The sequence below is a fragment of the Cavia porcellus genome, unplaced genomic scaffold (assembly GCF_034190915.1).
Source record: "Cavia porcellus strain 051 isolate PalLab524CR breed Dunkin Hartley unplaced genomic scaffold, mCavPor4.1 scaffold_4, whole genome shotgun sequence".
In the NCBI taxonomy this organism is placed as follows: domain Eukaryota; kingdom Metazoa; phylum Chordata; class Mammalia; order Rodentia; family Caviidae; genus Cavia; species Cavia porcellus.
Window position 1 is genome coordinate 77548355 of NW_026947487.1, and position 27962 is coordinate 77576316.

At 35.2% G+C, this 27962-nt stretch overlaps 1 protein-coding gene across 17 annotated transcripts in view; it reads left to right on the forward strand.

The window, feature by feature from the left end:
- Pdlim5 (PDZ and LIM domain 5) overlaps window positions 1-27962 on the forward strand; it is a 215361-nt gene that overhangs the window by 64008 nt on the left and 123391 nt on the right. For 12 of the 17 annotated variants that reach the window (XM_063247282.1, XM_023566020.2, XM_003472096.5 and 9 more), the window contains one exon: window positions 16529-16680. The exons of 4 other annotated variants lie outside the window; for them this stretch is intronic. In XM_063247282.1, the coding sequence (XP_063103352.1) occupies window positions 16529-16680 (152 nt within the window). Of the gene's footprint in view, window positions 1-16528; window positions 16681-27962 lie in introns of those variants that run through there. One more of the 17 variants, XM_063247289.1, reaches the window with a different exon arrangement.

The following is a 27962-nucleotide window of genomic DNA, read 5'->3' on the forward strand; positions in this document are numbered from 1 at the left end:
TGGAAGTTGAGGAAATGGCTTATAAAAATTGTCAGCAGAGAATTATTGGGAATGAGCTAGAGATCATTCACACTAATGGAGCCAGCACAAAGAGTGCCCGAGGAAGGCCCTGAGGCACTGAGTGTCTCAGGAGAATGGGTGTTCCAGCTCCAGAACATGGCATGAGAAACCATTAGATAGAGTGATGTCACTTGCTACCCTACTGCCAGGGATATAAATGAACACACTGCAGTGCTGAGCAGTTCTCTTCACCAACAGGAAAGAGGGTTCCACCGGATTCCTGCCTTCTGTGTCTTGTCTTCATTTCTTCACTTTCTGCTGCCTTTCATGGTTCTCACTGAGGGAACTTCGAGAGCTGTATGGGCCACACAGCAGGGAATAACCAAACTAAGCAGGGGCTTGCTGAGTTGATTTTCTTGGAATTATATTCCAGATGTTGGGGCTTTTTTTGGTAGATGTTTGTATATATTGAAAAAAATGTTCACACAAAATGGTAACGTGAGTCAGAAGAGCAAATGACCTTCCTAAACATTTATCATTTTCTCTTGCTATACAGTCCTTGCTATCTTATCTAATGGAAGGCATAAAGACTGTAGGAAAATGTCTAGTATAGTACTGATAGGAAGTGATCATTCAATGAGTGGTAGGTACATACCATTTATGTACCTACAATGGTAGGTGTCTGTTGATTATGCATACTTTTAACAGTTAAAAAATGTTACCTATTCCTGCCCTTCTGCAAACATACACTGTATCCTGACATCTTGAATGCCAGTATGTGTACCATCTGCAGAAAAGTAGAACTCTTTGCCAAATGATTATAACCTACTTCAGGATTTCACGATTATAGTAAAAGATTAGTCTCCCTGTAATCAATAATGGTATAGTATTGATACTTTTTATATACAGAAAGAAAGCTATAGATTTGTCTGCAACCTCTGTGATTTGGATTCTGTAGTAGTAGTGGCTTTACTTGTACCCTTAGGTTGAGTGACTGCAAGGCAGAGGTGATTTGAGTCATCAAACAGCAGACATAATGAGTAGGAACCAGGACGAAAGAACAGTTCATTGGCACCTTTACCAGGAACCCCAAATCTTAGCCCTTTCTATTCCCTCACTCTCACCCCTGTACAGACTAAATAAATGGGAGCTCTGGCATTGCTTAATAGGCTCTCTCTAACTGCTGTCAGCACCCTGCTCCCTGCCAAATCCATTCTTGCCAGAGAACAATAACACACAGTGTACCACACCATCAGAACAGGAATTGTTCAGTGTTGCTCCAAATGATTTTATCTTAACTTGAAGAAGTAAAAAACTGAGAGAGCAGCATTGATGTGTAATGCTTCTTTCTGTGTTTAGATGTTTGTGATTATGCATTTGATTTTCGTAGAGGGAATGAAACATGTAGAGTAAATATATGCTTTGTGATTAGAGAGAAAGTGGGAGATGGAATCTACCAAAATTTGGTAAAAGCTAACTGTGCAGGTTCATTTATTGGGAGAAGAGGGAGATGGGACTGTAAGAAAAGGCACAGGAGACCCGTAAGGCATAGTGGTGGCAGTTTTGACTTAAATAGAGCTGGAAGGAAAAGGATCCCATGGGAATATAAAGCTTGGGTCCTTAAATCAAATGTCGATGAATGTTCTTAGCTTCATACAGATGTATGTGGAATCTGAGGCAATACTTCTGAGGGGTTGAAATAGTATGAAGACCTCCCCATCTTCTCTAAGCAGTATAAAAACATGAATAGTTAAAAAAAAAGCATTGGGAAAATCCAGGAATTGGCAATATGGATTTCTTGGGAAGAATATGGCATCTAGGAGTGGTAATTTAGACTATAACCAACCTGTTGTAAGGAATGAGATCACACTAGTTAGTATGAAAGTGTCTGATATGTTAAAATTTTTCAAAAGTTATTTCATGTTACATACTGTGTCCTTCATTACATGACTTTGGGCAGCCCTGTTATTCTTTTTTTTTTTGGTCTTTTTCCTTTTTATCAGTACCAGGGATCGAACTCATGACTGCCTGCTTACAAGGCAGGCGCTTGTGCCACTGAGCTAAATCCCCAGCCCCAGCCCTGTTATTCTTAACTCAGTTTCCTGATGCTCTAGACACTTTTAATTGCATACTATTCCTTAGAAATAGGAGTCCTTTCATCCTTTAGTTTTTATTGGTGGTGGTGATGATGGTGATGTGTATGTTCGTTTTTGTTTTTTTGAGACAAGGTCTTGTTGTGTAGTTCAGGAAGGGCTTAACTTACTATGTATTCCAGGATGACTTCCAACGTTCTGTGTTTTTTCTGCCTCAGCTTCCTGAGTGCTGGGATTACAGGCGTGTGCCAACACGCAGGTCCTCTTTTCAGTTTTTGTTTTTGCCTGGAATACATAATTCTCTTTGGTTTTGACAAATTTCAATTGATATTTCAGTACTTACTGCAATTATCTTACAACTGTCTTTGAGAAACCTTCCTCATTCCATTGTAGTTTTTTCCAGCCTTAGTGCTAATGATAACTTTTATATACTTGTATTCTCAGCATTAGAAACCTGGAATATCCTTTTCACTGCTTACCTCTACCAGGAATGCTTTCCCTGTAGATACCTGCATGGCTCTATCTTTTACTTTGTTATTGCTTGTATCTCCCTTCTTGACCAAATTTAAATTCTCTGAGAGCAAGGATTTAAGTTTGCTCATTGCTGGTATCACTTGCCTAGAACAACTTGATACGTCATAGATATCTATCAAGTATTTACTAGAGGATAAAAGAAATGAGTTCTTTGCTTCTTCTGCAGTAATTCTTTTTTTTTTTTTTTGTATTTTTACCGGTACCAGGGATCGAACTCACGACCACACGCTTGCAAGGCAGGCGCTTATGCCGCTGAGCTAAATCCCCAGCCCCCAGTAATTCATTTTTAAAGTGATTGACAGCTGTTCCTTGTGTAATCACTCAGCAAATGTATGGTACATGAATGTATAACTGTATTAAATGCCAGATTGTCTCAGCTGCTACCTATGGAAATGAAATTGGATAGTCATTTAAAAAAAATTAGAAGTCTGAAAAGATGGAAAAATTAGAGGCCTGAAAAGATGCAAAGTACTATCCAAATAAGATCTGAAACTCCAGTTATTTGGGTTTTTAATATTGGTGTGGTTTAAGGTTTTTGATTATCACCATGTTTGACAGAAGAAACGAGGAAGTCCTTTATAAAATCTATTAAAATATATGTATATTATTTTAAAGATTACTTGTTAAGGATATCCTAGATATTTTTGGGTGTACTATATGTTTGTAATGACTCCCCAGTTTTGCCATTTGGTGTTTCCGAAACTTTGTTTACTGTGCTCTTTATATTTCCTGCATATTTAATGCCAAATTCTAGATCTTTTAGTAACTTTAGAAATTCCAGATCTATATTCTTAATTTTACATCTGTTTTGGTCACTTTCACAGTGATCTTGTCTTTTCTGTTTTAAACCCAGATCCTAATCCCAAGAATTCTGTTTAATACATATCTTGAAGCAGTTGGAGAATAAGGTAATTTGAGTAACCAAGAATAAATGGATACTAGTGATAACTGTTTAGATAAAAACTTACAAAGTATGTATAAATATTTATGATATCTTAGGAGTTGAAAGGCATCCTAGAAATAGTGGGTTCAGTCATCTTGTACAGTTGAGCAGAATGAGGCCAGATATGCAATAAGTTACTTGCCCAGAACTGTAGGACTTGTTAGTGGTTAAGCCAGAGTCTTACTCAGGTTTTCTTTGTAATACTGAGGATTGCAAGGGTATGAGTGTCATGTGCTTTCAACGTGCTTTGTGGAATTATAAATGTCCACAGATATTCTAGTAGGCACACTAATGTTATAGAGAAAAATTTAAACTTGCACATCTATTAAGAAAAAATTTCTGGAGAAAATGTCATAAGTTTGCCAAAATAAATATCAATATTATCCATCACTTTATGTTTAATATAAGAGAAAGGAGTGGGAAATGATTTAAATTACTAAACAATAACCTACTTATTAAATATATTAAATTTGCAGTGTGGTAATTTATCAGAGGTCTAGTATATGTTTAAGTCCGTGTATGATAGACCTAAGGTAAACATAGTCATTGTGTAGAAAGAGCAGATTCAGAGTGTTTGTAGGCCAGCAGCACTGTGGGATACACATTCTTTGGGATGAATTGGATAAGAAGGGAGAGAATATAGAAACTTTCACAGTAGATTTACAGAGTAATTTTGTATTTGTTGGAGCTTAAAATTAATAAATGTGGGCAGATATTTTTGTATGGATCAAGTTTTTTGTTGTTGAATAACTTTCAGTTTTCCCAAGACTCGCCTGAGGAGAGATTGGAGAAGTCATCTTTATCTCAGATAGTGTAGGGACAATTGGAGAATTGTATGCAAAAGTGAAACAGTATAAAATAGTGAGGAAAAAGGGCAGAATCTGTTCCTTTACATCTTTTGTCTGAATTGAAGTTAGTACCTTATTTTAAAATAGGCTCTTATTAAGTGTTGATTTATCCTATGAAGTTTATATATAAAGCTTTAAAAATTGAGTACTTGTTTTTAAAGCAGTTTTTCTGCTGTTAGCATGTGAAATCATGATTTTCGCATCACTTTAAGTACTCATTCTTCAAGACTTATTTTCTTGATGCTAATAGAGTTTTTGTTCTGAAACCTCTTTAGTGTATGTGTTTAAGGGCCTGGATTTTCCCCTACTGTTACAGAATTATGCTGGTAGTTAGGAACCACATTTTTAAAACATTGTTCTAAAGTTTCATTAACTTGTAAGGTCTTGAGATTTTTTTTTCTATAAATGTCTTTGCTAATTTGGGTCACATTATAGTCCCACACAATGGAATGAGTAGAAAAATATATATATGTTTTGTGATAGGGAATGTAGTTTTAGAGGATCTATCTCATCTTTAAACAGAACCTAGTCGGGAGGAAGAATTGTACCTTTGGTGTAATTATCAGTTTGTTCCCCAGTAAATTAGAGTAGCCTAATTTACTTTTAACCTTTTAGTTATTTGTGATTTTTTTTTTACCATTTCCTTTAATTTTCAGAGTGTAGTGCATAGAAGCACTGATTTCTCTATATGTAACAAATTTATTTGATTTTGAGATGTTTGTAGATATCTTTTTCTAAACTACAATATTTTTTACATTTCTGGTAGAGTAACATTCATATATTAACAGCAAAGCACATTAAATTTTTGAATGTGCTAATGTGGGTTAGCTATAAAATGAAAATGTGTCATTGTAGCAGTGAAACACTTTAAGAAGATATGTTTATATTATACTTAAAGTACAATAAAATACTATTTCAGTAAATGATAGTAAATATAGTTAGTATTCAAAAATAATACTAGTACAAGCCCTGTGTTTGAGGTAGGTAGTTCAATGGCTTTATAAGGAAAGAGACATGATCATCCCTTTATTTCTGTTTGGTTTTCTAAGGCCTAGTGACACATGCTTCAAAATATTCTCCCCATTACTAACCATATAAAGTATGTTCAGTAACTTTTGGGTGAAAGTGAGTACAGTTTGACTCATAACCCAGAAAATAGAGCCTGTAGTTAAAGTGAGCACTTTGTGATCACTCTGTGCCACTGACTCATAGAGAAGTTGTCAGCAATTACTTGTTTTGTCTCCCTGCTCTTTTAACTTTTAAAAAACTCAAGTTAGACTTCTGGGAGAACATGGTGGACAGATAACAGCAGCCATGGAGGCTCTCTGAGATTACCAGTTTAGAATCCAGGAGTGGTGCTGTGTGAGGAGTCCTACGTGAGGGGAGATGTACCTTGCCGACCCAGGAACAAACTAAGCTGAGAGAAACCAACTGGAAATGCAGTCCTGATGCTATAACAGGAACAGATAAAATCTCAGTGCAGAAGCTGGATCCCACGCCATTGGAAGCCGCGATTTGAATTTCCTGCTGCTGATACTGCGTCCCAATCCGCATGGCAGGGAGAGAGACTTGCGAAAGCTCTGAGAGCTGGAATTGGCGAACCAAATGGTGTTGAGAGCGGGACTGGCAGGGAGCCCTGCATTGACTTGCGGTGAGTGAGAGAAATGGGGACCCTTTCATAGAGTAGGAGGCTCCAACAGAGGACCTTTTGGGAATGAGCAGACTAGGGAACAGGGCCCTAAAGTGACTTTAGTCGCATATTCCCCTCTCAAGTAGGAGTGGTGGGGAGCGCTTGGCCTGGTGACGCCGCGGACTAAGATCCAGTAAGCTAGCCCAAATCGGGTCCCTGCGCCTGGTGGTGCACCCTAGCAGTGAAGCATTCAGTAGGTTGACCTGGAGGGGCGGGCCCAGCAGAGGCTGCCCAGTTCTGTGTCTCCCTAGTATACTGAAGTGGGTGGGAACACCTAGCCGGTGGATTCAAACAAACTGTAACAGACAAAGAGAGAAAAAAAAAACTGGGCCTCCTACAGACGCTTGTATGGAAGGAATAAAAAGTATGGGAAAAGGGAGCAACAAGAAAGGGTCCTCAGTCCCCAGTCCTGAGAACACTGATCCAGGAAAGGTAAATGCAAAACAGAATGAAGACAAAAAAGAAGGGGCTGGGGATTTAGCTCAGCGGCATAAGCGCCTGCCTTGTAAGCAGGCAGTCATGAGTTCGATCCCTGGTACCGATAAAAAGGAAAAAGACAAAAGAAAAAAAAAAAGATAAAAAAGATGCAATATCAGACATGGCACCTATAGACATAAAGTGGTATCTCCAGAGTCTCATAGATGAGTTCAGAAATGAAGTATTTAATGAAATAAAGCACGAAATAAGAATAGTTAGAGAAATGCTAAGCACCACCCAAGAAAAAACAGATGGTGGAATGGAAGAACAGAAAAAAAGGGGAGAATTGTTTGATGGAGAAAATAGAGAAAACATAGAATACATGAAGCAGGTTCAAAGAGATTACCAGGAAACTAAAAACTCTATTGAAAGCTGGCATAACAGCTTGAAAGAAACTAAGGATAGATTATCAGAACTGGAGAACAGATTTGTAAGGTGGGAGCATGAAATGAAAAACTTCTTAAAAATAACAAGAAAACAAACAGCAATAATACAAAGACTAGAAGATGATAAGAGGATCTATAACTTAAGAATTAAGAACATAAAAGAATGGGGGCTGGAGGTTTAGCTCAGCGGCATAAGCGCCTGCCTTGCAAGCAGGCAGTCGTGAGTTCGATCCCCGGTACCGATAAAAAGGAAAAAGACCAAAAAAAAACCAAAAACAAAAACAAAAACAAAACATAAAAGAAGAAGTAGGGACTCAAACAAATGAACTACAAAAGCTATTCACAGAAATAATCCAGAAGAATTTCCCTAATTTAGCAAAAGGTAAAGATACTCAGATGTATGAGGCATACAGGACCCCAGCCACCTACAACCCAAACAGAGCTACACCCAGGCATATAATAACCAAAATTCCAGAAATCCAATATAAGAACAGAATGTTAAAAACCATGAAAAACAAGAAACAGATCACTTACAAGGGAACACCCATCAGAATTACAGCAGACTTCTTGGCACAAACCATCAAATCATGAAGAGCGTGGGGGGAAATAATTCAAGCTTTGAAAGATAATAACCTCCAGCCAAGATTGATATATCCTGCACAACTGTCCCTAGAAATTGATGGAAAAACAAGGTGAATAAAGAGGAACTAGGGGAATTTGCAACCACCAATTCAACTCTACAGAGATTACTGCAGGATATTCTAAAAATGAAAAATACCAAGATTCCAGAAACAGTGGCAGAGAGACCACAATGAATGGAGCAGAAAGCGAAATGAAGAGGACAAACTGACAACTAATGACAGAAAAAGAGCTCAGCAGAAATGAGGCAGAGAAGGTTGGATGGTAGGAACAGCCATTTTGGAGAAAATAAGGCATCATAATAGGTAGTGCTGATTTAATATCCTCTTGTTTTGAAGTCCCATCAAACTTTTGTTCTTATGTCTCCGATTTTAACGTGTTGTATCTTATTGGATTTTATTATATGTGATAATATAAACAAAAACTTTCATAGATGAGATTATACAGAAACCATTGTTCATTTTCTGCTAATTGATTCTAAATACCCTGTAATACTGTAATTCTCTTGAACGGTTTTACATTGTCTTGATATGTTTGATGCTACAGTATACGAAGTTATACCCAAAGATTTTAAGGGAAGAGACACTATGGTAACTACTATTATGTCGAGAATATCTTGTGGTGAAACACTATTTTGCTTAAATGGTTATGTTTTGACCTGTGCTGTTTTGTTGTTATGCCCTCTTTTTTATCTCAATCTCCTTTTTATTATCTACTTTTTCATTTTTATCCTTTTAATTAAGGGAAAAATAAATAAAAAATAGCAGGATATATTATAGTAACCCACTTTGATTTCTTATTAACTTGATTTGAAACTCTGTATTGCTCTCACCATCTTGTTTTGACTGATTTTCCTCTATTCTGTTATGCTTGATAGTACCAAGTTTGAAAGTATAGGCAACAACTATGAAGACAATAAGATTCATTGTGACGCTCATTCTGTTACCTTCTTTTGCAGTCCTCTAATGTCTCCAATGTTTTGGTTTTATTGGTCTTATTCTTTACTGTTTTGTTCAATTTTATTATAACTGATGATATAGGCAATTCTTCTTAAGATAACAAAAGGCATTATGGTAACCATTGTTGATCACTTTGTATTGTTTTTACATTATGTATTATGTCCATCCTTTTGATTTGACTGACTCTGTCCTGGTATGTCCATTTGGTTTTACTTTCTTCAAAAAAAAAAAAGTAATAAGAACTGTGGGAGCAATAAAACCCAAAATGTGTAATTGTCATTGTACAAAACAAAGGAAAAGAAAGTTCTCTAAAATATATAACTGCATGTATATTTAAGTTTATACGATAGATAACCATATTACTGAGTTTTGTTGGATCACTGAACAAAACTGTTTGCAGTCTCACTGTTTGAAAGTCCCCTCTATATGCTTTAATTTTGTAACTTCAACAACTATTTCTAAGATGACAATATGTAATTAACTAGTGATTTTCTACCGTTTATTTTTTCTGAAATTCTGTATAACTTGTACCCTTTTTCTGTTTTTTTTCTTTTTTCTCCTTAAATTTAAAAAAAAACTCAAGTTATTTTATTTTATAGAGAAAGAGCTTAAATTTTCAACAGGCATGTTTACATTAGACATCTGTATTTGTTTCTGTTACTGTAACAACATACCTGAACCTGGGACTTTTATAAAGAAAAGATATTTATTTACCTCACAATTTTAGAGAATGAATGTTAAAAAGCAAGCATTTCCTGGGGATCCACATCAGATGAAGGCCCACTTGGCTGGTTGCAATAAGCAGATAGCATTATGACATGAGTGTATACAAGGTAGGAAGCCAGAGTGTAGGGGCAGGCCAGTCTTACTCTTTTAAACTTCTCATTCTTGTGGAAACTAACTGGAACCTCAGAAGCTACAATAATCTCTTCCAAGAACCGTGCATCTGCAGACTTAACTGCCTAAGGTCTTACATTGCTGTCCTGAGGACTATGTTTTATAGTATATGAGCCTTTGGGGACACATTCACCCCCATTACAGCATCCATGTAAATGTATTTGAGTACCACCTATAGACTAGTTGGTTGAAGTGCCAGCACTATAAGAACGCTATAAGACAGAATGACATCACATGTCCAAGTGCAAAATTGGAGATAGATTAATAAGCATTGGAGAGATAGCAAACAAATTGGGATTTAAAAAAAAAGCTTTTATGGATTTTTAAAAAATACCATTTAATGAAATTTTTTTTACTTCTGCCCCAGTTGCTAATAAAAACTCCTCTGGGACTTTATTTATTCATGATATTTTTGTGTGTGTTTGAAATAGTACCTATCACTGGCAGGAAAACAAGTTTTGTATAAGTTCTCTATTACAAGCATAATATAGTAGCTATACATTCTTAGATGTTTGAGGGGAGGCAGTGACACAACGAGTCATATTTATGGTACCCTGAAAGTATACAGGAGACAGATCAGTGCCTAGAAACTTTCAACTACAGTCTCATGTGTCTGAATTCAAATATTTTATTCTACAACCAGTACTGGAAAAATATGTGGTAAAATGAGATTGAAGATTGCTCATTAGGTTTAAAAAATGATGCTTTTGTCATTGCTTTCTCTGCCTCAGGAAATCCTGTTAATTAAATTGATTTTTTTTTTTGGTACTAAGAGTTGAACTCAGAACCTTGTGCTTACCAAGCAGGCAAGCCCTTGATATATTTATCCCCAGCCCTTGATATAACTTTATTAGCAGAGTTTTTAAAATTTTGGTAACAGTACAGTTAGAAAAACAAAAGCCTTTTATTTTCTTGTGCTTGGTTCCCATGGTTTTTTGACGTGGGAAATTTCAGTGTTTCTTTCTATAGCAATCATATTTATTGTTCCATTTTTTACATTTACTTAGTCTTACGGCATTCCAGCCATACTCATGGTGTTAGGGTCATGTATTTCCAAGCATTCCATATTGGTTGAAAATATGCTGAATGTTGGACACTTATACTTTGGTAGTGATTCCTAAGATAGGTGCCGTGTCTCCTGCTTGTTATTCATAGTATAGTATTGGATGATTACCCAAGTGTACTTCTTTTGAATTGGCATGAATTGTTCTGTTTAGTCAACATCTAAGAATTAAAATGTTGTTATGTATATTTAAAAACATTTTGGTAGTAGACTTTGGACTCATATTTTCAGTAATTTTTGTTGCTGTAATATGCTTTTTTAGTTTTATAAGAAAGGTAGATAGAAGGACTTGTGTGCATATTGAGCATTTCTTGTCATTTTTAAAGTTAAATACCTTTTATTGGAGAATTCCAATACATTATTAGAGTTATTTCTATAGCTATATATTTTGCTTTTGTTGTAGAAAAGTTTAGTGTAGTATACAAATTGTGAATAATCATTTTAAGTAGGAATCTTAAAACTCAGACTTTTAAAAAATCCTATATGCCATATTTATTTTGTTTTTAAAAAATTTTATTTAAATAAAGACTAAACAAAACAGAAAATTGGTGGAAATAATACATTCAGAGAAAAAATAAACAGAAATCATTAATGTTTGCATTGTGTCCTTTTACAAATAGTTGTTCAAGACACAAAAGTGGAACATATATAAAGGGGGAATTCAGACAGTGAGACTGCAAACAGTTCTGTTCAGCTATTCAACAAAAACTTAGTAATATGGTTGTCAATCCTATACACTGAAACATGCATGCAGTTATCCATATCTTCATTTATGTTTGGATTAAACAAACTAAAGCAGGTTAAAGTCATTCTGAACAAAGAATAATAGTATTGCTGGATTTCACATCATGACACCCTGGGATCAGCACTGGGTACTGTAGTGTCTTTTTAAAAAAATTTTATTTTATATATCATATTTAGTTATTATTTTTTAAAAATGAAAGTTCTGTTGCTTTGTTTCTGTGATTGAGACCTTTTGTAAGAGACAAAGCTATGGGCTGTTAGTACAGCAGGAATATCTAGTACCTCATAAATCCTAAATAGCATACTTCTTCATTGGTAAGATGTATATTTTTTTGTTTATATTTTTCAGCTATTTGTTTTAATGGTCTGCTGTGATATGAGATATTACGTTTTATTTTCAGTGCAGCTTTGTAAACAGTATGGCCACCTCTTCTCTTTTGAAAAGTTTTTAGAAGAAATACTACTGGAACTACATACATATTTGTATGGAGATTAAGCATTCTTGGTAATTGTATTTTATTTTTGAGAATAACAAATTAATGCTATCTTGAAGGATGCATTATTATAGGAGAGTTTTCTCTAAATAATACTTAACTAATTATCATCAAGTATGTTAGTTTACCAACATAAAACAAAGTGTAAAATCTTTTCTATAGTGACTCTGTTGTTTTCAATTTGTGTATTATTGTGTGTGTGTGTGTGTGTGTGTGTGTGTACAACATAGCCAGAAGCAAGGCATGGATCTGGTTTTCCAACACTTGAGGTACCTCACAATTTTATTTTCTCTCATTGTCTGTTTCTCTACGCTGATACATACTGATACCCTCTTTTATTTTCCTGTATTCTCTGGTTTCCTGTATTCTCTGTATTCTCTGTGTATTCTCTGGTTTTCTTTCCTTCTTGACCTTTCTTGGTCACTCAAGGGACAACACCTAATTCTTTTGGGAAGTGGAAAGTAAGGTCACTATTCTGAGTGAAAGGAGTTTGAAAAGCCCAGACTCAGGTAGTACTAAGCAGTAAAAGAAGACACCATGAATTAGGATTCTAAGCCAGTGGCAAGTTCATCTCTATTGCTGAATGAGGGAAGGTTTAGGCTTAGAAAAGCAAAGGGAGGAGAAGGAAGGAAGGAAGGAAGGAAGCACCGTTGGTCCATTTGAAAAGCTTACTTCTTTACCCTGCAAGTTCTTGAAGTATGTTTCTAGCCTATATGAACTTTGTTGCTTAGTATAATGATGAACAAATAATAAGATTTGTTGTGCATTTTATGGTATGTGCTGTGCTAATGTTTTATTCAGCAGTTCTGTGAGACATGTAAAATTATAGTTCCTATTTGCAAGAGAAATAGCTAGATTTCCAGAGACCAAATTCCTGCAGTTCACACAAGCAGCAAATAGCAGAACATGAATATGAACTCATATTTGCCTAACTTCAAAGTCTTTGTCAAATAATATGTTCTAACTTGGTGTATGGGTGTAGCAAGCCACTTAACCAATTTTCAAGCTATTCAAACTTGTAGAAGTAGCAAAAGATGAACTATGCAAATAAGTGATCTTATAGTCTTTTCCTTGGCTGCTCTTAATTCATAATAATGCTGCACACTTCCCACTCAAGAGAAAAGGAACATTTGTGCTTCTGATGAATAAATGGCTTAGGAGGTGGCTCTGTGAAAAATGAAGCTCGCAGGGTATATTCATTGAGGTGGCTGCTACCTTTTCACAAGTCTTAAATTTGTTTCTATTAGCATTTCTCACAACATACATACAGGATTAGTTTAGGCTCTTCATGCCCTGAAATTTAATCCATGTGAGTAGGAATCCTGGGTAGGGAGTAAGGAGATTTATAAAAGCAATCAATGTTGAAAACATAGTATGATTAATATTACTAAAAACTGTAAACAAGGAGTTTATGTGGAAATTTAAATCTGTGAAAACCCACCCTATGAGAAGGAGAAAAAGCTGATATCTCTTGGGTGACTTCTCCTTGTTCTCATGTAACATTTTAACCACCTTCTGGTACTTGATCCAAGAAGAAATGCTAGGGCCTCTAGACTGTTCCTGCTTTACCTCTGAGCATCAGATACCTCGGGTTACATCAGTTTTTCCCTCCCAGTAGATCCTGGACTCTGGTAGTACCAAAGACCATGGTGCTGGCAAGAATAAAGACATTCATTATCTATCAGGATCTGAGCTCAAGAAATGCTCATCACTGGCCAGGGTGGGTCTGCATCAAAGATGGGATAGACAGACAGGAAGACATACGGACTCCATGGGAGGACTGTGAAGAGAGGTGGCGCATGCAGGTGGTTGGTGCAGGGCAGGCTGGGGCAGGTGGGCCAGCTCAGAGTGGCTGCTTGCTCCCCAGATCCAGGCGAAGGCTGTGGAGTAATGGAAACAGGAAGGAGCCACACCCACTCTTTTCTGCTCAGGGGTGCCCTCAGGATCTCCTTCCCAAGGACTGGAATTATTCTGGTCTGTCTCCCTTATAAAACCAACAAGATTTCATCATGGGGAGCCTGCCCGGTCATTTTACCCAACCTTAATCACTTCCCAAGGGCTCCACCTCTCAATGGCAATCACATTTCAGCACATGAACACTTGGGGACACACTCAGAGCATATGCAGACTCTGGTATCCACCATTTGGAAATGTGAACATAGAGGAAAGAGAGGATTATGTACAGTTTGAAGGTAATGAATACTATAAGAACCTTATGAGGGGTAGGGATATACTCCACTGGTGTGAATATGCGATGCCCTAGGTTCAATCCTCGTTGTCTCTGTCTGTGGTCTCTTTCTCTCTCTCCCTCTCTGAAAAAAAGAAAGATGAAGGAAAAATTTTTGTCAGGGATTTAGTTCAGTGATGTAAATGCCTGCCTGGCAAGTGTGAGGTTCTGAGTTCGAAAGGAAAACTTCTCATGATAGCCAAGTAGCAGTAGAGAAAACCTGTCTTTGTGAATGATGATCAGGATGTGGGCTATCAAGAGAGAGGAAAGTGAGAATTGACAAAATTTAGTCATTTTCCTATATTGATACCCAAGAAAGGGGCAGACTTTAAGAAGCTGTGTAGGGTTTTGAGCCTCCATGGTCTAAAAATACGGGTGAATGAATATGAAAATAGCTAACCTGCAGAGTTTGAACAGTTTGAGAAAATAAGATCTCTTAGGCACTGGTTCAAAGGAATTACGGTTCAAAGGAATTATATCCAATTATGACATTTTTTTCTTGTGCTTATTTTCTTTCTCTATTGTTTATTACCTGTGTATTACTGCTGGGCTAGGAGTGTTTAAATTGTTTCTCTTGGGTATATTCAGAGCAAATGTCCCTCAGTTTCAGTGTTTGTGTTTTTAAAGATTATTTCATGTGAGAACAAATAGTTGTAGTTCTGGTTAATTTTTCCTGTACTTTCCCTTGGCCCACATAAAATCTAAGAGAAACTATTATGTTTGTATTCTCCCTCAATATCAGGTCTCCAGAATTTAATTTTTGTTGTTGATTTTATCAGGGGATAGATATTCCTTTGTTCCATCAGCAAAATGGAGCTTCCAGACTTGACTCTTTGTTTTGGGATTAGACCTGTGACTTTGTACCCATAGTTCACATAATAGACTTCTAAAACTGGCAGGAACTTAGAAGGTTTTGCCATCACCTAGCATAGCCTCTGCATTTTAAGAATAGTAATGTGAGGTCAAGGAAATAATAGTAAACCTTTTATTCAGCTATTGTCTCTTACACTCATAATAGTCTTTTGATAGAAGTGATTTTCTCACAGTCACGTAGAAAGTGGTAGGCTAGCTGGCTGTAGGAACTGTTTCCTTTATAAATGTATTTTAAGTAGTTTAGTTTTGTGTAAGAGTTAGTGTTTTCTACTAGTAAATAGTTCCTCTCATATTTAATTAATAAAATACTAATTCCAATAGATTAGACATTATTTAATCAGTAAAATAATTTATGTCATATAGTAAAATGTATATATTTTGTGAGAGTCTATAATGTGAGGAGGCAAGACAGATATGGTTTCCTTCTCCATGGTTCTAGCAGTCAATACTGTTTTCTTGATTTTTGATCGAAGTGCATGTTTTGTGTCTGAGATTGGTCTTAATCTTTATTTATAATCAGAAATTTTACTAAATCACTAAGTTTTTAAAAGTTAATTATTTTGATTATTTTATTTATTTACTTATTTATTTTGGTACTGGGGATCAAACCTATGACCTTTCACTTGCCAGGCAGGCACTTCTGCCATTGAGCTCTGGCCCCTGTTTTGATAATTTTAAGCATACAGCTCAGTTGCATTAATAATGTACTCACAATATTGTGTTACCATCATCACTATACTACCAATTTATAGAATCTTTTTATCATCAAATCAGAAACTCTTTATAATACTTTAATTAAAAATTCTAGAGGATTCCTGGGTATTTTCTTTTTTTGGTTGGGAGACTGGTCTCTCCCATCTTTTAATAACTCAATATGCAGTGTAATCTGTGTGTATTTATTAAATGTGGAGCTTATCATTTGAATTGGAATAGTTTCATTTGATTTATATATTTTTCATGTGTTTGAAAATTGCATCTTTTTTCTTTTATTGTAATTTTATAATTGTTTCTTTTGGAGTAATGAAATATGTATGCATAAAGTTTGAAGGAGATTAAGGTAAACAATATAAACACAAAGGAAATTTTATTGAACAAGGGAAGAAAGATTAGGGAGTAAGAACTGTGATACACAAAAAATCTGGCAGTCTCAGATATAAGGAGTTTCCTTCCTCTTCTGTTAATGCTTGGAGCAGGAAGCACACCCAATAGTAAGGATATTTGATCTAAAAGAATTCAGCCCATAAACACTGGGTATGAACTGGATTCAACAGGAAAGACTTCCTCCCTCTGTGTGATTTATTGTGCTCAAAAATACAGCTCTTTAAAGGGGTTAAAAAAGTTATTTCAAAGAGTATAAATACTCCTTTGAGATCATATTTTTTTTTCTTCTGCTCAAATGTGATGTTTCTTTGGCTACTTCTCTTTCTCATTCAGAAGAATCACATACTGCCTTTGCAAAATAAATAAATGGAGAAATCAGAAAACATTTCTCATTTAAGAAAATAGACATGAAAATCATTTGAATTTTAGGTTTACATATTAAGCAATAGCATATTAACATAGTACATAAATGCTTTTCCTATACTAAAGCAAAAGTGTGATTTTTATCTGTGTTTTTGTCTTTTAAAAATGACACACCTGATATAATGTATTTATTCCAGCTAAAAGATGGTGGCAAGGCATCCCAGGCAAACGTGAGGATAGGTGATGTGGTCCTCAGCATTGATGGAATAAGTGCAAATGGAATGACTCATCTGGAAGCCCAGAACAAGATAAAGGGCTGTACTGGCTCCTTGAATATGACACTACAAAGGTAAATTGCTTATGGTGTGAGAGAGAAAACAACATGGAGGAATATTTTTGTGTCTGATGCATGGTGTTAACTAAGAAGCATTGCTACTACCAGTTTTTCAGGTAGATAAATAAAAATATATAATGACTTTTCATTATATGGGTAATTGAGCAGTATGAATATTGCTGAAAGTTATTTGATTGTTTCTTCATGTAGAGGCATATATTCACATACTCTTGAAAATTAGTTTCAGAGAATTCAAGAATTCCCTGAAATTTCTAGTAAAGTATACAGGCTAAACATTCTTATTGTAGGGTAGTACTCATGTTATTATTTTCAGCAACATATTAGACAGTACTGTTTTAGAATGCAGTTTGCCTTTTTTTTAGTTTACCTTTTTCAGTTTTTATTCTGAATAGAACACATTCAAAGTCTGGGTTTTAATAAAAATTTATTGTTTCTCTTAAAGTTACTCTGACTTCAATCATAAAATAGTCATCTTATTGATCATGATAGTGTTTATCTGCTACTTTGACTATCTCAACGTTTGACCTGAATTGAAATTACCTGCAGTATGTATTAAAAATACAGACACTATATTGAATCAGAATTTCTGAAAGTAAGGATTGAGAACATATTTGGTTTAGTTACCTGAGATTATAACGAATTATAAAAGTGGAAACACTATAGTATCTTAGGCTTAATTTAAGGTAGGAGGATAAAGGAATGGAGATAATGTGATTGAGTGATACTTCTGAACCGTTAGGCTTATAAGGAAGGCATGACCATTTTACCATGTGGCTATGGAGGGTTTTAAACAGTCTTATTTTTGATGATTATAAAAAGTGTTCTGTCTTCTGTTAAATTTAGAAAATACCACCTGCCCCTAAAGTATCTTATTGTCTTCTATTAATTTCCACACATATTTTGACTTTCATGGAAGAAATAAATAAGTGGTGCCTTTCAGAAGTATTTGACTGTGTGACTGTGTTTCTTAGTTTTTTTTCTTTTTGTTTTTTTTTTTTTTAATTGGTACTGGGGATTGAACTCATGACTCTGCATTTGCAAGGCAGGCACTTATGCCTGCTGAGCTAAATCCCCACGCCAGATTTGACTGTGTTTCTTAAGCCTCTCCTGGATTAGTGTCCTATGGAAAGCATTTTAGAAAGGCTTCTCTGTTCTATGCTACTGCTCTTCTAGGGACTGCTATTAAAAAAAAAGTAAAAGGCTTATACAGGACAAGATATACTTGCTTGTCTGGATAAGTATCCATTTAAAATTGAACAGAAAAAAATTTGTAACACTGAGACTGACTTACACTTGTAGATGCACTTTGATGTATCATCACGTTCTAATGCTCTTTGGGGTCTTTATTTAGTGGGAGAAGTTTCTTTCAGTAGGTCTGCTGAATCAAGTGTTAAATAAATTTTGATTGTTATTAGCGATATATTTTAATACATAGAAAAGTAATCAATGAGAAAAAAAACCAACTGCTAAAATTCTGTTTTAATAGTGTCCCTGTGTTCTGTATATTGAGATATGTACCATAAAAGTTGTTACTAATTAACTGAAGACTTGAGGTACATTTTTGCCAAGTCTGAATTTTGAAAGGAAACTAAGAACGTAAGAAGCTTAGCTTGTCTGAGATATCTAGAAAACAGTTATAAATGATGATGAAGTGTTTTTCATTCAAAAATTGAAAACGGTATGCACACTTTCATTGGGCTATTTTTTTTTTCATGCTAGCCTGCTTGTTTTCACATTGTGCTTCTTATTTTATAATGAAGAACCCAGTATCTTATTTTCTATTGAAAACACTCTGTGCTTCATAAGAGTAGATGAAAACCAGATGTTACTCTGTTTGGATGCATTTCCAACTTAAGCGGTCTGCTACTGATTCTAATAAAGATTCTTTTAAATTTCTAAAGTACAAACTCTAACAAAGCAACTCACAAACTCAACTCATTACAGACATTTGGAGATTCTACTTAATCTTATCTTCATGTTTCAGGATGTAGATGTTCAAGGACCTGATGTGAGAGAGAACTATATGGTAATTCTCTTTGCGGTTTTAAAAATTTCTCATGTTTGGAAATATCACCATTTTTGATAGTACATATATATATGTATATGCATATATCTATATATATTTAAGAAAATTCAGCAGCATAACATTGACAGTGTTGTTGAGGAAATACTTTTCCTTTTAAAGGAAAAAACTTTGCAGAGTTATGTTTAAATCGTTCCTATACTGGGACTGTTTTGTCTTTTCATTCTCGTTTTTGCTTTCGTAAAGCAAGTAAGTCTGTGAATTTGAGCAATGTCCTTAACTGACCTCCATTCACTTCTTTACCCTTCACTAACCAACTGTTTTGATTCTAAACTGAATTATATGGTTTCTTTCTATAACTTTTTCTTCATAAACATGTCCCTTTCTTTGTGAATATATAATCTCCATTGTAGACTTGTGTTGTGATAGTCTTTTCCCTAAAAGCAGAACCTAAGATGGGGTTTTTCTGCTAGTGAGACATAAAAGATCTCCTTTCAGTTATTACTTGTAAGAGTAAAGCAGGGTCAGGAGGAGGGGCAACAGAGATGAACAGAACTGTGATTTCAGGGGATTGCTAACCTCACTGGATCCAGCAGAAAACTTAAGAAATAAAATTGTGTTGTAGAATCTGTCTTGCCTTAAGGCAAAAGAATTTGGGCTTTTGTTCCCCTCTTGCTCGCATTAGTGCTTGGCTTGCATTAGCTGTTTAGAAGAGAAAAGGGAAGTGGGGAGAGGACTAGGAGGTAGTTTTTGTTGCTTCCACAGAAAGTTGCTGCTGTGCCCCTGAATAGGATCCAGGATTTATGTGGGGGATGGATGTACCATACTGGTAGATGAGTCTTTAGATCCTTCCCACATGGGACTCCTTGGCTCAGGAGCTGATGTTCTTTATAACCTAGTCTCCTTCAGACTATCCTATCCAGATCACCACTACTCATCTTTGAAGACCTTCCATTCTGTTTAAGATAGGCTTCCTTGTCTCTCACGTCTTTATGCTCTCATGAAATGTGTTTCATGTGGAATGCCTGCTACCTATTCACTGACATTGTGTATCACCGTATCCACAAAACCAGCATCAAATCTAATCTCTTGCTCATTCCTTTTTAAACCCTCTGAACTAACAGGAAGCAGTTTTTATAGCCTCCTTTTCACTAATATATAGTAAGTATAAGTAAGAATAGTAAGGTTAGTTCTGTGTGTCATATACAAATAAACCTAATTAGTTAATAGTCATACCTATTGCTGCCTGTGTGATTAACTAATGGTGCCACATATATTGATCCTATTTCTCTAACAAGGCTTTTTGAAAGCAAAAGCCCTGTATTTTGTACTATTTGTACCTGACAACATCTGGTGTAGCATTCTGTTTTTGATAGCTAATGAGTAATTATTTAATATATACCAACATTATTTACCCCAGACTTGGAGTCACTTACATCACAAGTGTAAATTGAACTTTTATTATGTGTCAGGCATTGTTATACATAATGAGGGGCATAAATGTGAACAAAACTGACAAAAGTCCCTGTGCTTGTAGTATTGGCACTTTAGTGGACAGATAAAAACTAAACAGGAAAGCAGAAAGCATAGTATATCAGGTGGCAGTAAAAATTATGGGAAAAAAATAAAGCACATAAGACAGTGCAGAGGTAGGACGTTTCAATTTAAAATAGAGTGGAGAGGAGAGCCACAGAAAGGTTGTGGGCTGGAGCGTCCCTAGCATAGGGTTGAGTTAGTGCATGGCTCCACTAGGGCAGAACGAGTTAAAGCAAACTAGTAGGAATTGAAATCAGAGAGATAATTAAAATTTTTTCCTGGGTCTATGAAGGTAATTGTGAGAAAGCTGCTTGGCCATATCTAGAGCAGAGTTTGGGAGACCAGTGACATTATTGGGAGGGGTTACGAGAGGAAGTACAGATGAAGCGTCTCCTTATTCTTAGTGAGGCCTTATGATTACCACTCTGTCAGATGCTACTTCCCTACACACAAGAATGGGGGGCAGGCATGTAAGAGAGAAAAACCATGTTTTTAAAAAATGAAATTTATCACTGATTTTTTTTTTGCATTAAATATTATTTTGTATCACTATTCAGTTTTTAAAATTGGGTGTTTTGGAAAATTTGCCTTCATTGATAGGTTCAAAGTCAAAGTAAAATGGATTTAGATAAGAAAAAATAAGACAGATACTTGCTTAAAGTTGTTTATAACTGTTCTATCTAATCCAATTAGAAGGCATGTTATAAAGCATATTGTTCTGAGATAGCCTAAAAAATAACATTTATTCACTATAATTTGGGTATCTAATGAATACAGAGCTGCAAAAAATTTTAAGTTGTATTTTTTCCTTGAAAAGAATTGTTTTTCTTCTGTAATTGGATCTAATTCTAGGAATACTACAACTAGAATATTAAAAATCCTTGTCTTGGGGAAGTTGTTCCTAGCTTCTAGGGTCCTAGAGAAATTACTTTCAAGTTCTTGGTGTCTTGAACCAAGATTTGAACAAGACATGAAGAAAATATAGTGATGATTTAAATTTGTTAAGGGTAGAAAAGAAATATATGCTCTGCCCAGCAAGAGTGGCATCATGAGAAGATTAGTAGCAGCTTGAGGCTAACTGCCTAGCTCTTGTCTCTCTTTTAGGTTGTGTGTCTCCCACCTGAACGTCAGAGTGGGGACAATGTTCTTGTCAGAAACGCCCTGGGCCTGACCTCAAATCCAAGCTCTCCTATTAGGGGTTCACTTGGTTCAAACCAGATGTAAATGAGAAATAAGAAATGGTACTTTTCTGGTTGGTCCCAGCTGCAGAATTAGGGAAAGTAGTGTTCTCTCCTGGGTCTCTGCGATTGACTGGTCACACCTACTTGTTCAACCAGCTTGCCTTGTCCTAATCTCCTATCTCAAAAATCAGGCAAATAGCAGTATGTTTATTTTTCAGTATTGAATAGATTTTTGTCTGTGCCTTAAAAATACTTTTTTGTTCGTTCATTTTGTGGTTACTAGGGATTGAACCTAGGGAACACTGAGCTGTACCCCAGCTTGTTTATCTATTTCTATCAGTCTCTTCTGGGTATTGAACACAGGGCCTCACACATATGCTAGGCAAGCACTATACTGTGGGGCTACTTCCCCAGCCTTTGTCTGTTTTTTTTTTTTGTTTTGTTTTTTTTTTTTTTTTTTTTTTTTTTTTTTTTTTTGAGACAAGGTCTTGGTAAATTACTCAGGCCACCCTTGAATTTGCAATCCTCCAGCCTTTCTCTTCTGAGTAGCTGGAATTACAGGTGTGTTCCACTACACTGGCTAGTTATGATTTCCATCCAAGACAAATTGAGTCATCTTTTAAATTCCATTGTTTCACTTAATAAAAAAATTACATTCAAGAGCTTTGCTGTCAAACAACGATTGATTACATTAGAGTTGGATTCTATGAGTAAGATTTTAACTGCATTTATTTCAGTAAGTTTTTGCATGGAACATAGAGAAACTTGCTATTAATACAATGAGGCAAGTCACTAAACTTCTGGGACTTAGTTTTCTTGGCTATAAAAATGGGTGAACTCATGGGTGATTTCAAAAAATCCCTTTTTGCCATAAAAAATTCTGGTTCTTGTTTTGAGTTTTCAGCTGTAAATGGATAATTTCCTTAGAGCTTGCCATGGATCAAACCAATTTAGTTTGCTTGTTTTGGCTGAGAGAATCGGGAAACTGGATTTTCTTCATTGGAGCTATCTTAAACTATGCCAGTTAACAGTGACTTGTATTGCTCTGCTGACTTTAAGGTGAAAGGTAGGTCACATAGATATTAAAACAGCATTTACGAATCATTAGGAAAACACCACTTTTATATCCTTAATTTTGTATTTTAATATGTATCCTTTGGGATCACAGCCTTTCTAATCTTCCTTGGTTTTTGTTTTTTACGTTATTAGTAGAGGCATTTCTGTGGATTCTTTTTGATTTTGTTCTCATTTAGTTTATATCTTGTTATGATTGGAAATGAAAGATCTAGAAGGGCTGAGTTTTGAAAATATTGATGTACTCACTTTCTGCCTCCCCTTTCTTTATTCTTTAAACAACAGATAATTTGCCAGATGCCCAGTAACTATTACTAATGAGTGACAAATTGAATACTTTAAAAGGAACATTGAATTACAAGAAAAAAGTATCTGTTTTTATAGCAGACTGAAACTATTAGCCATCTCTACAGGATTGCTTAATATCCTCATACTCCTAGCTTAATGGGTCTAATTCTACTTTACTTTCACTGTAAAGCATTTTCATTGAGGCAACATTTGGGAGAGTTTTTTTTTTTTTAATGAAAATTTCAGTTCTTTTTCTGGGATATTTCAGGTAACGTGAGTTAAACATTTAGTTGGATTATCTTTTGTTTTAATCATCATCTCATATAGGTTACTCTTTCCTTTTTGGTATTTTGTATGTCAGTTTTGTAATTTGGTTTTGCTTTTTTTTTCTTCTGTTGGTTTTGGTTTTTAGTTCTTAGATTGAATCTCATTATATTCCTGTACTTCCTGTCATTCAAGTTAGATAAGCATGTATTGACATCTGCTTTATGGGTATCTTTTTGTGTACTTAATCTTTATTTTAATCCATTGAGAAAGGAGTTAATATACTGACTTTTTAGATGAGCCTGTATGGTAATCCCAGGCTGAAGCAGGAGAACCACAAGTTTTTAGAGCCAGCCTGGCAACTTAGAAAGACCCTGTGTTAGAAATTATAAAAGAAATTTCAAGAAGGGATGAGGATGTAGCTCAGTGATAGAGTATTCCTAGGTTTGAGCTGTAGTACCACAAAAGAAAAAATACCATACTCTCATTTTTATTCTCACCTGCTACTATTCTGTAGCAGACTATAACTAAATTACTTGTGGCTTTAAAAGATCTTGAGTATTAAAACAAAAGGCAATGGGAAAAAATGCTAACTAGGTTAGTGAGCCACTAAATGAATTGGCATATGCTTATTGAGTTGTTGATGTGGCTGCCGATTCTAAGTTAGAATGTCTCTTGCTTTTCTCTACCAAGTTTTATAAGGCTAAGGTCTATATTTATAAGTTATTTCTATATTAAAGTTTGAAGACTTAGGTCTTTATTAGACTTCTTTGTGTGTTCAATGAGTAGGAATCAAATATTTTAAAAATATGTTTTTAAGGAATCCTTGTTCAATATAACACTCATTGGAAGAGAGAAGGAAAGTGTCAAGAATCAACCATTCAGAAAAGTGTTTTTAACTTATGTATCTTTTTCTTCAGTAGGAATAGAGACAAAAATTCTAAGAAACAACACATTTAAACCTGTGTAAGTGTTGTAATTTGTTTGAGCTATACCTAAAAAACTCCTTGTAGAAGAAAAAAAAATTTTTTTGTAGAAGAAAATTTTTAAATGTAGAACTCATTGTAAAGAAATTTTAAAGAAGACCATGCAATAGAGATTAAAGAGGTGGAGAATGGCAATAACATTGGCTTTCAGCAAATGTAATACAAATTCTGCGTTTATATTCTAGCTGAGTGCCTTTAGGCAAGCTATGTAACTTTCAATTTTTCTATAAATAGGCATAGTAATACTTGCCTTCTACAGCTTTGTAACAGTTAAATGAAATAGCATTATGTAAAGAACCTAAGACACAGTACAAGTGTCTTTCCTTTGTTCTTCCCAGTTGATGAGTATTGATATGGTATCTATTATAAAATTATTTCTAGAAGATTATTTTTGTTTTGTTTCTTAGCAAGAAAAATGAATGTGACTAAAAGGATACAGGAAGAAAGTGAGAGAGAAGTCAGGTAGTTAATTACTTGAGATTCTTTAACCAAATAAGTGCATTTGGTCTTACAATTAAAGCTTTTTCAAATAGCGTAATGGATATGAACATTATGCTATTAGATATAAATGTTACTGGTAACTATTGCTTTGGTTCAAAATTGTTGTCTTACCAAAAATGTACAGCCCATATGGCAGGGTATATAGTGTCACAAAGAGAAACGAGGGTTGTTTATTTTGTTAACTTCTTTTGTTCTTATTAGAAGAACAATTCAGATGCAATTACCTTTTCCTGTGGGTTAAGTCAGAAGACAAACCAAAAAGTGGGGTTTTTTGGTTGCACTTTCCCACTGAAATTTATGTTTCTTCTAAAATAATTTTCTGACAAGCATATTAAAATCAAATGAAAGATTTGAAAACAAAAATCTATGTAAAGGTGTTACAAAAACAGTCTAAGAGTTTAAATTCTTATTTGATTTTTTGTAACACTTTTAGATGGGTTTTGTTTTCAAATCTTGCATGCACACTGTAATTATTGAGGTTTAGTTCAAAAGTCTTAGATTCAGGCTGGGCGGGAGGATCGCTGTGAGTTCAGGACAAGCCTGGGCTACATTGTGAGTCAAGACCAGTCTGGACTACATAGTGAGACCCTTGTCTTAAAAAAAATAAAAATAAAAATTTTAGCTTCATGAATAAAATTTGAACTTTTCCTTCTGTGCTGGCCACTGGGCAGAGAAAGGACATCTTCATATCTGCGCTCAAGGAGCTCACAGTATAAGACAATGGTTTCTGACCTTAAGGAAGAATCCTTTTTTCCTTTTCCTTTTTTTCTTTCCATACTGAGAATCGAATCAGGTATACGCTGCTAGGCAAGCTCTCTACCACTGAGCTACAGCCTCAGACCAGAGTCTTCCTTTTTTGGGTCAACTCTTTTCCCACCACAGTAAGATAATAATTGTATTTTCAGTAATTGAAGATTTCATACATATTGTATTTCCATTTAAATATAAATTTTCTATATTTGTATGCATACATATCTACATTTATTTTAAAGTCCATAGTCTGCATTAGACAGACTTCATTCATGGATCGTTTGTGAAAATAGAACTGTGCCAGTTATTTCCAGCTGCGTCAAGTGTAGATCAGGTCAGGAACCACTGGCCAAAAATACCTCAAGCCATTCAAATATAGAGGGACAGGAAAGTGGGGTAGGTGCAGTGTGAGGATGGCTGGAAAATGCAGACAGAAACACAGATCACAAGACAGTGGAAGTAGAGAAATATGAAAGGATTCTCTTTGCAATGTCTACTTGTAAGCAAATTAAACAGGAGGACACTATAATCCTGGATTCCACCAAATTAGCCTAATCTTTATTTATTATTTACAAGTGAAGAATATCTTATTAGCATGAGAAATAATATTTCTTTATATGAAAATAGCACTCTGTATGTGAAAGGAAAAGCATGCTCATTGATTAAGTGGTAGCAAGGACACAGCCATTTCTTTCTTTTTTTTTTTTTTTTCTCTTTTCCGGTACTGGGGATCAAACTCACAACTGCTTGCTTGCAAGGCAGGTGCTTATGCCGCTGAGCTAAATCCCCAGCCCCAACCAGCCATTTCTTTAAGAGAAGATATATGCATGTTTATTACATCCTCCCATGCCTACCATGTAACTGAAACATAGCATATTTATTTGCTGTGTACATGTTTACTTGCATAGTACATATTTATTGCCCAGGGTGTTAGCTATTAGTGACATAAAGAATGACACTCTGGCCTTTTGTCAGTATTCAATGGTAGGAACCTCCTTAGAGTTCAGAGTTAAGAATTTGTCCATAGCTTAAAGAGCTTTTTAAAATGACTGAAATTCAAGTCATTCCTGTTTTCCAAGGACTGCTATTGCTATTATAGTCTCAAAGAGTCAAATAGCTTATGCTTTGAGTTGAAAAGTAAATGGGAGGAGCTGGGGATTTAGCTCAGCGGCATAAGCGCCTGCCTTGCAAGCAGGCAGTCGTGAGTTCGATCCCTGGTACCGATGAAAACGAAAAAGACAAAAAAAAAAAAAAAAAAAAAAAGAAAATGGGAATGATTTTGTAAAATATGTGTGGCAGAGTATTTATATTGTCAGACACTGTCTACCACTCATTCTGGGGATTGTACTCATGAGTGGGCATGAGGACCGCTCCTTTTTATTTCTTTTGAGACAGTGTTTTGCTAAATTGCCCAGACTGCCTTTGACTTTGTAGTTCCCCTGCCTTAATCTCCTTAGCCATGTACCACTGTGCCTGATTACTGTCAGATTTTTTTAAAAATGCATTTTAAAGAACCTATGTTCACCAGAAGTCAACTTTATAGACTTCCACATGTCACCAGACCTTCCTAATAATTTTTTACCTGTTATGATCCCTGATAAGTCTTTTTCTAGAATTAAAATGTGTGTGAAAAATTCTTTTGTGTGTGAATTTTAATTTCTTGGGTAATACAGTAAGGGTCCATTTCTATATTACAAGAAAAATCCACAGCTGATAATCTTGAATTAAAATACTCTCACAATCCAGTCTGCTTTTATTTTGGCTATTTTGGCTGGAGTTCTTAGCACTGTTTTCCTGTGTAATTCATCCTGTTATATGAATGTGAAGGACTTTGCAGATTCTTTTCTTTTACTAAAATTACCTAATATAGACAAGGCTTTAAAATAATGAATTACTTACTGGTCCCAAGTGTGCTTGTGGTTGTGAGGGTAGTTTTGATTATAAAAGTATTCTTAAAACTAAACAGAGTATTTTCACTTTTTATTTCTTTTGGTATTGGATATGAAACTCATAATCTTGCCAGGCAGGCACTTAGGCCACTGAGCTAAATCCCTGGCCCTATTTTTACTCTTGAAAGATAAGCCAACTGCCTCATTCTGGGTAGAATTGACACACTTAACTATGAAACAATTTCTTTTTTTCCATATATCAGAGACTATAATGTTGGTGTAGATTTCACTTTCTAAAGAAGAGCTGTGTATTCTAGGGATTCAGAGTTAGCTGTGAGGCATTGAAAGTGAAGTCTGCCCAAAGTGGAGCTTTGCTATGTTTTTTATTTTTGCTTGTGGTTTCTATTGCAATATGTTTACAGTTGAAATCATTTTAGTATTATGCTGAAAAGTTTTCCTTGTTTATTTAAAGAAATAGCAATATTTTTTAAAAGAATTTTGTTAAATACTGGGTTTTCTTTTGAGACATAGGGAAAGTATTAAAAGTCATTAGAGAAGCAATTGCAGTGTTGTTTCTGCATAAATCCATAGGAATTTAGTCAGTAAGCAAAGCGAAGTAAGTAAAACTTGTACTTTAAATTCTCATTCTAACAAGGATTACTAACCTAGCAAATACATTATACATCACATCATTTAACCTATTACTGTTAAGCAATTTATTCTGGCCAGTATTATAAGGTCTGTTTCTTTTCTAAAGTAATAGTTTTCCTATATTATCACATTC